The 13,899-nt window shown below is 35.0% G+C and overlaps 1 protein-coding gene across 9 annotated transcripts in view; it reads right to left on the minus strand.

Annotated features, from left to right (window-relative positions):
* Positions 1-13,899, minus strand: part of AKAP9 (A-kinase anchoring protein 9) — a 120,806-nt gene that overhangs the window by 47,901 nt on the left and 59,006 nt on the right. For all 9 annotated transcript variants that reach the window (XM_055803471.1, XM_055803470.1, XM_055803469.1 and 6 more), the window contains 7 exons: positions 11,417-11,510; positions 10,479-10,574; positions 8,578-8,949; positions 7,386-7,610; positions 5,847-5,987; positions 5,198-5,298; positions 4,276-4,481 (listed from right to left, as the gene is read on the minus strand). In XM_055803471.1, the coding sequence (XP_055659446.1) occupies positions 4,276-4,481; positions 5,198-5,298; positions 5,847-5,987; positions 7,386-7,610; positions 8,578-8,949; positions 10,479-10,574; positions 11,417-11,510 (1,235 nt within the window). The remainder of the gene's footprint in view (positions 1-4,275; positions 4,482-5,197; positions 5,299-5,846; positions 5,988-7,385; positions 7,611-8,577; positions 8,950-10,478; positions 10,575-11,416; positions 11,511-13,899) is intronic.

A 13,899-nucleotide genomic window follows, 5' to 3' on the forward strand; every position in this document is an offset into this window, starting at 1 on the left:
TTCTACAAAGTGGCACTTAAGAACAGGAGTTCATATTAAATGTCTTCCTAACTGCAAAGTGAAAATCTCTGTATCTTTTTCCCCTGAAGATGGTCTTAGTATACAGCATCTTAGTACAGCATCTTTCCAGAAGATTTTCAGTGGTGGAAGCAAGAAATAGAAATGTTGTCAAGTCTTATTAACTACCCATGGCAGCTGAATGCCTAACCCCCATTTTACTCATGCTTATAATAACGCTGTTCAATTTCCCACCCCAACAGAACTAAAACAATTTTTTTTTTTTTGGTCCCGCAATTTTCTTTTTCAGTCAACACAAAATAAAAAATAGAATATAACTGGCCCAAGTAAAAACATCTTCTCCTTGTGTAAACTTTCTCCTTGTAACAACCCCCCCCCAACAAACAAACCCAACAACAGTTCACATTGTTTCCTTTGCCACAAAGCTTGCAGTTCAGCACGTCAGATGTCATGGCCCACTAAATCTGAAGAGAAGTGCTTAATTATACAGTGCTTACTCAGAAATTTCAAATACAGAAGTTGCTTATGAGATGCCAACTAACATTTGCGAAGCAATACATATTTTGCATCACATACAGCTAGTTTCTCAGTTTACTCCTGAGATTCCACTGAGGAATTAAGGTCAGGGGTTAAAAAAAAAAATCCCTCCAAAAAAAACCAGTTTTATGGTTGTTCAGTGTATAAAGCTATTTACTACCTTGTTCCTGGTACACTGTGCGGAAACAAGGAGCTCAGAAAGTAGGTGAGAGGGTTTAGTATTCAAGGCATGCCATAATCACGCCAGCTTCTCCCGAGCAACCTGCATTACTGCAGCCCCTCTACCTAAGGTACAACATCTGGGGCAGGAGAACAGCAAAGCCTGCCTGGCCCAATCTCCAGATGCAATTGACTCACTGAATTACTTTGCACAAATACTGTTCACTTCCAATGGTATGCTTTATGACTGAAATTTGAACTTTACTCACTTTGCTAGAAATAAAATCCTGTGTTAGCCAATAACCTAGGCAAGGTCCCAGATAAACCTCTATATGCTCTATAAATCAGGTTGTGGTTATCAGTATGTGACCTTAATGATTCAGCTTTTTAAAATGCTGAAACTCAGCAAAAAACAGTAAGCTGAATTTTGCTCATCAATAAATATGGATTATGTTCAAAAGGTCAGAGAGAATTTACTTTATTAAACACATTTTTTCTATTTTAGTATTAGATTTTTATTGGTACAGATTTATTCCTCCAAATTTCCTAACAAAAAGGAAGATCTTTTTGGCTAGGTATTAGAAAATTACAATAACATGCACAGGTTAAAATATAAAAGTAGTGTCTACGTATTTCGTACTTCCAGAAAACAATGGGGAAAAAAAATTAAAAGCTAATGTCCTCTCAGGCCATTCAGTGGAAGTATAAGAATTTAATAACAACAGTCTTGTTGCTGAAAACACTAATAGAATTTGTCCCCTAATTTCATTTGAAAAGGATCAAATACTTCAGCGGATGAAACAGTATGACTGCTATTATTACTGCCTGACCCCAGTGGCAGAGCTATGTATACAGCAAGGATGCTGCTGTATCATTTTGAAAGAGAAATAAAGAAAAAGAGAACTGTGAACACAACCTCAGAGATACACTCAGACATTACAGCTACTGTGAGCTTGGATCTTCTTTAATCCTCACTCTTTTCTTTGGTTTCTCCTCCTTTCATAATTATTTCTAAATGTAAGGAAACACACACAAAAAACCCCCCTGGAATAAACAACTGGTATGTGGACAGCTGGAATGCCGCTCTATACCAAGGAGGGCCATTACAATAACAGACATAGTGTGTTGTTACAGAACAGTGAAACCTTACATGTCTCTCCAAAATGCAGCAGTAGCAAATACAAGGAGTTAAAACAGTCAGCTTTCAACACAAGCAGAATGGATTAGGGTTCTCTTCTGTTTAAGAGAGTAGTGTCTCATCAGAAGACTGCACAAGAAATTAACAATACATTCCAACTACAGGGCCTGTTGTGGGTTTAGATGGCAGTAGTAGGAAAGCCAGGCATAAGCCTATATTGTACCCAGCCAAAATACCAAATAAAGGTAATTTTTAAACTGTGTTTTTCTACATATGTGTAATGCAAGTATTCCATGTTAAGAATTGTTAATTACAGTAATTAGTAACATATACAAGGATACATATTGCTTTGCAGGAGCAGGCAAAAAGCAAATGCACATATTGTGTATTGTACATGCCTGTGCAGAGCAAGCATGTATGAGAGTAGTGAAGGGCAACAATCACATATTAGTACTTTGTACATACTGTTACGTATATATTATCCGAGAAAAGGGAGCAATAATATTCTCAGGAAATGACAGTGAGGGAGAAAAAACCCAGTACATGTTCTCTGAACAGGCACGACGTAACTGTGAAGTACGTTCAGTGAATGCACGAGGTATTATCACCACACACAGAGCTGTGACAACCTGTGATCACTTCCTTCATAACCAGAACATGTTTTCACCTCTTTGGGTAATGTATGTTGTGAAAATCCCAATGCTTTTTACACACCTCAGACTATACAATGAGAACACCAAGAATATTTATAAATTTCTGGTTTTAATATAGAAAACTTACTTAAAATGCAGTTTACATAAAATTTAAGACTGCCTCAGAAAACCAAAGGAGGCGGTGGTAAACTTCAAGCATGGTCATTGCTCCTTTTACCATTTAGCTAGGAGACTGCAGAAAATAGTTGCCAGTGGTTGAAAATACTTTTAAGTGCTTTAACATAAGTGAACTGTATTAATTTCCCACCTCAAAGTAAATTGCATTTCATTTTGAAAGAAGTGATTCCTTCAATTATAGTAGCAGATGTTCTCCATCTTTAAGGTCTCCTGGACAAGTATCAAAAATTAATGCCAGAAGCTTAGTTATTCAATCTAAAATCTGGAGACAAAGACAACCCCTTGAAACTCTAGGTTCAAAAAGAAGTTTTCCTCACAAATAAATACAGTGAACTGTGCAGAAAACAAAAGTTACGAGGATTTTTGATGAAACAGCAGTACAAGCATAGAAGTGCTGTTAACCTGAAAAATTCAAGAATTCTTAGACTGCAGTTGTACACGTTTCACCGCAGGTAACCTTTTGAGTAATCCACTGAGAGAGATGAAACTATGCTACAAAGTCATACATCCCTTCCTCATTTGCCCCAAGGCTTAATGTGACCTATATTTAAAGCCAGAGGGAATCAATAATATTTAATTTAAGTTTTTTTAAAAATTTTGAATGAAAGAGTTAAAGTTCATCTTCATTTACCGTTTCTATTATCATTGTCTATTACTGAAATGTAGTATTTGACTTCCAGTTCTTTTTCTCATTCACTACAGTTAAAATTCCAGCCAAATTCAGATGTATAATGTGCTTCAGGCTGATCGGTTGTATATTGCCTTCCCATAAGAACCAGGAGAAATCTACACACCCTTAATGGCACCTAAATGGCAATATGGTAAGAGCACCTATTCTTGCCCAAAAGAGAAATAGACAGACCCTATCCTAGTACAATCACAAGAAACTAAACAGAGCCTGGGAGAGCGTTTATGCACTGGTAAGCAATTAACTGCAACACTAAAATGCTCATTTAGGCTTGTTCCCATTAGTGCTCCTACAAACAGCTGACGGGCAAGTCTGGGCAGTTAGAAAGTTCCTGGAACTGTTTTCAAAAGGCTATTTACATGCAACCACCCACTTTAGGAGGTTAAGGAAGTCCACAAACAAATATATATACACAGACATACACACACACACATCTGTGTATACATATATACACACACACATGTGTGTGTGTGTATATATTTATTTATGCTGTTCCATGCCAGCTGGCCTCAGAGACCAGCAATATCCTCGCATACTTTAAATGCCCATTCCCCATACATACAGAGGAAGGTGTGAAGTTGGTGGAAGATGCCATGGAGCTGTCTCATTCTCTTTCCCTTTGCCTCCTTCAACAGGAACATACTTGCTTTTTTACTTCTCAATCAGTTCCTCATTCTGCTGCAGCCTTTGCAGCAGGACCCTAGATACGAGTCTTAACTGGCTTGAGGCATGACCCAGACAATGCCTGAATGTTGTCTCTTAAACAGACATGTCATATGCATTCAAATTACAAGGAATTGAAAAAAAAGTTTAATTTAAAAATTCAAAAACTAAGTTTATTTAAATATATAATAGAAATATGCAAGTGCTACTTTGTTATGAAATAGAAACCCATGCAATGGTACCTTTTTCATATCCCACACGGATACAGGGTTTTACTGACTCCTCTGTCTCCGTGTCCCAGCCAGGTGGTTTGGAAGGCTGGACTTTCCCAGACCGATCCAGTAACCCAAGAACATGGCGACCAATTGTCTCCTCCATCGCCATAGTTGTCTTCACAACTTCTAAAAGAATCTTCATGAGTTTTTCATTAGCCTTCTGGAACACAAGCCTACAGAAGAGAGAAGCTAATCAGTCCTTTGATTTCCCCTGCTTTCAAAGTGTTGTTTATACCTTCTATACCCTTGCAACCAGGAAAGATTTGCAGCTGAAGCAGTAAAATTAAGGTTTCTTTTTTAAGACACAAACCCACATGATACACATAAATATTACATTTGTGTTAGAACTCAGTTCTTCTTACAAAATATGTAAAAAGTCAAACTATTTATCAATATTTCTACTTTTATCTTGCTATTTTACCTAGTTATTCCTGGTCTACATTTCCCTGGTATTCATTATAAACTTACTCTTTCCTCAAAGTGACAATTGAAAAGATTGCTCCTCTATATGGATCAAAGAAGTTACAGAATAGTCAAAAGGTATTACGAAATGTAACAATCATATTCATACAAATGTATTTCACATATGTACATACAATGTGTATATGAATACATGTGTATAGATGATATATACAATTCTATACGTGTGTAAAATGAAAGACACAGTAAAATAGGCTAAGATTTGTCTCATCTTCTGTGCCATTACATTGTTAGGGCTTTATGAAAAATAAGACACTATGTAATCTAAGTCTGTAAACTTAGCAATATAGTTATCTAGAATAAAAAATGCCATTATCGTCAGTCGGAATAAAGCTTATAAGTATTATTAACAACAAGAACATGATTCTCAAAATTTCTTAGAAAACGTTTTCTTAAGAGTTCTATGCACCTTTCTTTAGAAAGAAGAGCTGATGTTTCATCAGGCTTTCTTCCTCCATCTTCATGTTCAAAGATCTGCAGTCTCACATCCTTTTGGTTTTCATTTTCATTCTGAGTAAGTTTTTGCAGAGGGAGAGAAGACAAAAAGGACAGAAATCCTGTCATGCCAGAATCAACACATTCTTACACACAGCAGAATATGACATTTAAAACCTAATTTAGTTGTGTTCTGTTAATAAAACTTATGTACCAAATTCAAAACCCAAGAAATAACTCCTCCTACACGGAAAAATTAACTAAAAGATAAATAAAACCAAAACAGGAAATTCAAGGCAGGGCCTATTAGAAAGAACTTTGTTATAGTGATTAAACAGTCCTTGTGTTTTCTGTTGGTGTTGCTATAGTGATATGGAAATGTGAGTTTACCTGAGTAAATAGCTATAGTAATAATCCCCACCTTCAAACTGTTAAAACTAGCTTCTGTTCAGCTGAAGTAAAAAACTACGTCTACCAGTACCGTCTCTTGATTCTTAAACCTTTGTTCAAGCAATAACCAACATCTTTTAGGAAAATATATTATATAAAAAGAGTAGCAGCAAAAAGGAATCTTACTGGTTTTACATGCCACAGCTGCCAAGAAAATCAAAGTCCATATTTACCTCTGTTTGCGTGCTGCTGTTTTGTAGCTGGCAAAGCAGCCTCTCTTTTCCGGGTACAGAATGTTGTTTTAATGATTCCAGTTCTTCTAAAAGTATTCGCTCTCTTTCTGCAACCAGGTTGTCATTCTCCATTGAGACACGCTAAGAAAGAAGTGTCATAGAGGCACACTCAATTTTTTAAGCTTCTGAGTATTAGCGAGTCCTGTCACTTCTAATTTTTTACATATTTTGCACAATAAAATTTCAGTCCACCTCTTTAAATGGTTAAACAGACATTGAAAGCTTTCTAGAATGGAATGCAGCCAATAAATACTTTTGGTATCTTATACCTTCAAGATTTTCGTGAAATTTTTATGCTTTTTATGAAACACAGTGGTCACAATGCAAACTGGAAGGAATTTCTGGATATTACATGCTGTAGTATGTTTCACACCAGAAAAAAAGATGAAAATAAGTTCTTTTTATAAAAAGCCTACACACACTCTCTTTTAGAAGAGCTAGAAGTGTTCATGGCTTAAATGCAATGTATGCATTTCTATGCAATTCTTATGAATAAACATCCTTGGCTTTAAAAACTGGAGAAAAGCCAGCAGTGTAAGTTCTACTTAATGTTTTTCTAGTTTCAGGAATTTGCAATTTGCAACCTCTGACAAAAGATGCAGTTGCAAATTGACGAAGAGGTAAAAGGAGAAAGGATGTATCTACTGAAAGGAAAGATTATCAGGACAAATGACAGAAAGACACCTACAAAGCAGCTAGGAGAAACAGACACCTGACATTGCTGGAGATGACAACTAGGACACAAGTGACTGGCTCTCTAGATTCCCCAGCTCCTTGATCCCAAACTTAAGCAGAACAGAACCAGGTCTGGATATGGTATGAAGGAACCTAAAGCTCCACTCCACAGTGAAATCAAAGAATTTTAGAATTCACTGATTACTATTTCCAGGTGCATTTTTGTACTGTTACATTGTTGAAGTTAAATCAGAGCAAGACAAATTCTTCTGGATTCTGTTTGTCTTTCAAGGGAAGAAATCCTTGAAAGCAAGTCTATAAACAACGTTATTTTTGAAGACTTAATTATTAAGATAAATTAATGAGTTTCATTGGCATACCTACTATAGGCTTTGAATAGATGCAGAGTGACGACAAGTTAAGTTTAAAAAGGCAAGGAAACAATGCTGTTTCCCATGAAACTACACAGATCTTTTTGGATTCCATCCACCTGGAATGTGGCATGGTTTACAATGCATCTGCACTCACTCTTCCGGCTGCTGTGAAGCACTACAGGTTTTCTCCAGGTTTACAGAAGTCTAAACTGACCCATCACTGACTGAGCTTTGATTAAAGAAATATGCCTTTTATACATACATGCATATATGTGTTTATATATATGCACATATGTGTTTATGCACGCATATAGTAAATATATGTATACCTCAACATACAGAGAGATACAAATAGAAATAAATATCTCTCTGCCTGGTGATGTCCCTTTGTTAATCCACATTAACCCACTGGGTCAAACTCTGTTATTACCTCAGCTAGTTGCATTTTAAGACTCTCAAGCTCTGCTAAGAGTTGCTCTTGATTTTCTTTTTGGCGTTCCATTTGCTGCATGTGCCCTTGTCTCAATAATTCTGTTGCCTGCTGATGTTCCTGATATTGCCGTACTAGCTCCTGTCGCATGTCTTCCAAACGTTCCTCATATAACAACAGCTCACTTGACGTTTCTGTGTCTGATGCCATCATCACACTGTAGCGCTGAAATATTGGACCTACTTTAGCATTTTATGTTCAATGACAGTTTTTAGTAAACATTTAAATAAATTTTAGAAAATACTTCCACAAATTAAAGTAGCTATCACAAAAGCATTACCTTGTAGCCAGCTTCTTGGGAAGTCCAGGCTTACAATTATTCTCCATTTAATTATTTTTTTTTAAATAACTGTGAACAGTGTTAACACTTAGCTTTTTAGCTGGCAGGGATTTCAACATAAAATACACTGGCTGACAAACACACGTGTCAGTGTGTGTACAACAGCAGATGTTTGAGAGCAGTATCATACAAAACAGGAATATTACAGTTTATTCACTATCAAGATAATACAAGACCAGAATATTTAACCGTTATGGAAATCTGAAACTATAATTTTTAGTCCAGCTAATGCCAAATTTAATTAAAAAAACCATTAAACATAGGATGAAATTGTGGAGTGAAAATTTATGACTGCTTTTTACCATATTTATTCCACCTTAGCCCCACCCCATGTCTTTGAAATGCTAAATATATATTTTACATATTACTTTTATAATTTTTATGTTCAGCTGATAGCCTTTATCACAAGTGCCTCAAACTCTTTAAGCACTATATTTAATTTGTTCCTTGTATAAACACTAGAATATAACCTAGCTTACAAAATGTCTTTATAGAATTTATTGCCTGCAATACAGTTTTATCCATAAAATGGAATAATCTATTTTAATGTAACCCGTGTTATGTTCTATTCCTTTCCTCACAGCACAGCATAACGCCACGACAGGCAGAATGCAGGAAAGACAGGTAGGTAATTTAGGTCTAAAATTGTCACCTCTTTGAAAGGGAAATATTTAAATGGAATTTTCGTCTTAACCTTTCTTTGCAGTTCTCATTGATATCAACTGCAAATCTGTTGGAAAAATTATTCAGATAGTGTTACATGCTGCCATTTTTTTTCCTCACCCCACTTACCTGTGTTTCTTCTGCCAAAAGCCCTTTGACATTGGGAAACTGTTCTTCAGAAATCTCTGGTTCATGTGTGGTCTGTACTAATAAGCAACCAGGCTTGCTATTAGCATGAAGCCGTTCTCCAGGCAAGTTGATCTCACCAGACTCTTCACTGAGTTCCTTGCAAAGTGATTGCAATTCTTCTTCATCCTTACTGCTTTTTCCTGTTGTTTTTCTAAGAAGGCTGTCAACCTCTTCTTCACTACATTGCTTTTTAATTTCAAAATGCATTCCCTGTTGAGGTACAATCTGTGTTTGTGCTGCTTCTTCCTTCTGCCTAGCAATTCCTGACAACTCAGTCTGTTTGGCAAATGCTACGCTCATTGACACAATTACCTGAATAAGTAAGAAAAGTCTGTATTAGTTCATGCTTCACAGCATCTCCTGTTGCTGAAGAAATCTCACTGCTGACCACAATTATATAAGTACTAAAAGTTCTGAACTACAATCTACATTGTTTTTTTTTCCTGAGGAAAACAGGCAAAAGAACAGAGACATCTTGCCAATCTCATCAACAGTCACATCTTAAAATAGAGACATGCTGTATTTAAGGTAGTTTATTAAAATGTGATGCTATTTTCAGTTAAAATGCATTATTTGCCACAGAATTAACTTGTCCTTTTTGAAAAAAAGATTCTATAAGGCGACTTTAAAAAGTCCTGGCATACTGACATAAGTGCAGTTTTGCTAAGCTTCCTCTAACCAATTTATCCTTTGTAAATGTTTCACCAACATGGAATTTTGGGCTGTACAAAGACAGTAGTGCCATGTACTTGATACTCAGCACAGGAATTTTACTAGATCAGAAAGAAACTTCTACTGGCATTAAATAGCTGAAGTTGCAGTTACAACAGACTGGTAAGTTTTGTAAGTACTGCTAAGTATCTCCTTCTAATACAAATAAATCCCTTTTCCAATCATGTGAGCAGTTATTTTCTAGATTTAGAATACAGCCATTTATAGCATAAGCTACAAAAAAGTGTAAAAATATAGTATAATAAATACAGAAGTGTTATATTTGAAAAGACCTAATACTTCCTTTCCAGATAATGCGTTTGTCTTTTGAACTTAAAACTGCCCTTAAGAAAACACAAACCAGTCACGTACTTTACCTTCCCATAAAGAAGGGTCTTCTGGGCAGCAGATGAGAGAAATGGCACTTTTACTCCAGAAATGTGGATTACTTAAATTAATGCCAGAACCCAGTGCTGGCTATAACATTTTTCTTAACTCTGACTGTAAACCTTTTTAAGAAGTACTCCTTTGTTTTTCCCAATTTTAGATTTATGTTAAACTGATTTTTATTTATGCCATGATATAATGGAAAGCAGAGATAATTTTTCATTCTCAATGAAGTGAAAAGATTTTTGGAAGTCAAAAAGTAAGCAAATCCACAATTTAATATGTCACCTTAAAATCTTAATTTTACTTTTCATGTTTTAAATAAAGTCATCAGATCCAAATAAAACCTACACATTTTACACAACATATTAAAATGCACAAAAAAATATGATCAGAAAATTGTATGAAACTGTTAAATGCAAAATCGTTTGAACTGACCTGCTGTTAAGGCTACAGTAGCAAGAAATTCATTCTCTAAACCTCTGGATTTCCTAAATAAATTCTAGTATCAAGTATGGTTGCATGTTGTCTAGTCTCTTTTGCATCTTAAAGCAAAACACCACCACCACCCCCTTACATAAATAGAAATTACGAGTCACAAATAGGACAGACGGCTAAAAAAACCCACAGTGTTTCAGGTTTGTTTCGTTTTGTTTTTTTTAAAGACTTTCCCATTCAGAAATGGCAAATGAAAATGTCAATTTTTTTAAACACGTTTTTAAGTACGAAAATAAAAATAATACCTTTGCTATCTCTTCTTCTAATCTTTCTTGGTACTGTTTTTCTAGCAATTGAAGGACATCCAGATCATCATTCCCCATTTCACTTGCACTAGTAAGCTGTAAGAAAACCATGAAATCTCAGATCATGTATTTGTGCTTTTATTTAATTTCCAAAGTTTCAATCTGACAGATTTTTTTCTTCAATTAGGTTATCTTCATTTCATGCAAACCACATAATTTTGTAGCACAACATAAAAGAAATGGGTAAAAAAACTTCAAGTTTCTGGTTCAACATGAATTTTAAAAGTAGAATTTGCAACAGCTCTTCATCCAGCACTATTTGAATTGTCAAATGCAGAGAAAACAGGTGAGAAAGCACAGGATCACACTGCAAAACAGCATTGGTATTTTTAAAAATGCAGAATTTTTGAGCCAGGTTTCCAGCAGTAGAGGGGGAGAAATGTATGGGGTCTTTTCCATTTGCATTTGGTTTCTAAGATCTTTGGGATTACTTTTGCAAAATTTCTCCAAAACTGTGCAGTCTATACTTCAAAAGTATTAGGATTTCACTTAAATCACTCTTCTGTCATAACCAGTTTTTAAAGAAGAGTCACAATATTATAGACTCCCGGAGAAATCCCAGAATTTGAACACTAATTTTCTTCCACTTTCGTAAGAAGCAGTCCAACCCCAACGTCTTGTTTTAGAGAAAAATAATAAAAAAATAAATTTAAATCCAAGACAAATAAAGTAAGTTTTATCCCTCATAATTTCCAGAAGTGTTTTTCAGCAAAAATTATCTTTTTACTCTAATATGGTCTAATAGTATAGCATAGTACTAAGATAATTACTTTAATACTACCAAATATTAGTCTATATTTCAATTTCATCTTAAAATTTAAAGCATCTGTATTATATTGACCATATGTATATTAGCTGTCAACTGAGTTATACGATACCTCCAGTGTTTCATCTGTTCTTTGCTGATGATTTTCAGTGCACTTCACTTTCCTGAAAACTTCTTTTAGGTTTATTTCTGAATCTGTGGATACACTAGAAAAGTAAAAGAAGCAGAGGGGGTGAAATTTAAATAAGTCAGTATTTCAGTATCCATTTTTTTTCCTCCATTAAAATATGCATTTTATAAATACATATATACATTATGTATATTCAAAGACCTATAACTTCAAATATTTTCCTCAGAACACACCTTCTCCTGTGCCACTAATTTCATGCACTTGACAAGGTAATTCATCTGCCTTCCAATTGCTAGTTCCTCCTCTCAGTGCAACACACCTTAACACCAGTTTTGCCAATGACCTCACAAAACTTACTTTTAAAGCTACCTGAGAATATTTCATGCATAGTAACTATACACAAAAAGATGAAGACAAAAGCATCTGTTTGGATCATAACACTATGAGAGAAACCAGAATGGCTATGTGTATGAAGCCCTAAAAAATGGTTATATTTATTTTGATACTTTTAAATTTATGTTTATCAGAGGCACTGCTTTCTTTCCTCTTGTGTTATATAGATGAGGCATACACAGGAAAATAGTAAGAAATCTGATTCACTTTATATTTAGATAACAACATGCTGAAATATATTCAGAGACAGTCTTTTCCAACAGAACCGCTCTACGTATTCACAGTGCTGTAAGTCAATAAACACCAAAGTAACATCACACATCACCAAAACTCTAGCTCCCCTTTCACTACATATTGAAAAAGGCTTAACAGAATTACACTGCCAAAAGGAAAAGATACAGTATCAAACTACCTAAAATAATAAAAAAAATATCTCCTCTAATATTTGTGATCTGCTACCAAAAAGGAACTAACACCTTGCTAAAAGACAGGATACAAATTTAAGTTAGCAGGCAAGTTTATTGTCTGAGAGACTTGCAGTCTTAACTACGCTAGGGTTTTACATAGACCATGAAGTTTCCTTTTGCTCAGATCTGAGAGCTGGCATAAATAATCCTGAAATGGAGTCCAGAACAGTAGTTTTTATAAAATTTGTGAGAATTTTAATTACAAGAGCAACCCATTATTTTTAGCATTCACATTTCATTTGGTGAATGAATAGTAGCAACTGGTTGGTTGGGTTGGGTTTTTACAAAAATTCCCACGCTTGGCCACAGCTATACTCAGATCTTAGTTTAAAAGATGCAGCAACAAATCAGGTATGGAGATTGAGTATGTAAGAGATCATTCAACAGGCTACTGACTACACCATTAAAAGAGACTCATCTCTTCCAGCTGGAGATGTAACGAGACAGACCTCCATACATTATTAGAAACCAGTTTAGGTACCAATCTAGGAACTCTTCCTGTAAAACTCCAGTTTAATTTTAATGTTTAAAACCTTAAACATTCAAGTATGAAAGCTAAGAGAATGCAACACTTCAAGGGAAATGTCTTCCCTACTGTTAGCTCCTAAATATCGATAAACACTATAAATTCTCATTAAACATATGTAAAGTGAATTTTGAGTATTTTAGGTGAATAGTTAGCATAGATTAAATCAGAACACTAACTATCCATTTAAAAACAGTTTAAAAATGATATATGAATATCTACACCTTGTCTTGGCCAGCACACATACAGAAGTATATAGTTTTACAAAAAGCATTTTGAAAATGCTCATAGGGTTTTTTTTTCCTTAACCAATTAAAAAGTAATTAAGAAGCCATATAGTCCCTTAAAACCAAACTCAGGCTAATAAACTAATAAACATGTACTGACTCTACAAGGCAGATAGTGAAAAATAGTGATATAAAATTACAAGTCTCAGTCTTACAGATAAATAATCATTTGCAGAACTTGGACCTCTTGTTTATAAAACCAAATATATATAAGTGTTAATTCATAGAAGGAAAAAGATTTGGTTATTTTACTTGCCACTTCCAAGATTAGAAATATATTTTAAGGAATGAAAGGAAAACTGTTTAAAAGTTAGAAAAAACAGATGGCTGAAAAAAGGCTGTGATCAAACAATAACGGAAAAACAGCTGGTTTGGTTCTGATGGGTCATGGTTGAAGGAAAATACTTTCATCTTCATTTCTCTCGCCTTCTAAGGATTTATCCTACCACAGTCCTTTTGCTTTTTAAGGGTGTACTGTGGTAAGTATATCAAGTATTTAACAATTTCCAGAAACATTTAGACAATTTCCCCCCCTTTTCAGTAGCATATCCTATTGCCACTGTGTCTATCCATTTGCCTTTTACAGTTGGGCACTGGTCTGACTAACAAGCCCTCACAGTTCTCTCTCACAGAAGGGAGATTCAGATAAAAGAAAAATGCAGAGAATCTGAGCAGATTTGTAGGATAGTAAATTAAACTATAATGTAAGTAAATGCAAGGAATACAAGGGTCAAAAACAGAAGAACAGGAAACCAGAGATGACACTGAATCAGGCACAATTAAAAGCACCCA

The sequence above is a fragment of the Falco peregrinus genome, chromosome 5, assembly GCF_023634155.1.
Source record: "Falco peregrinus isolate bFalPer1 chromosome 5, bFalPer1.pri, whole genome shotgun sequence".
Taxonomy (NCBI): Eukaryota; Metazoa; Chordata; class Aves; order Falconiformes; family Falconidae; genus Falco; species Falco peregrinus.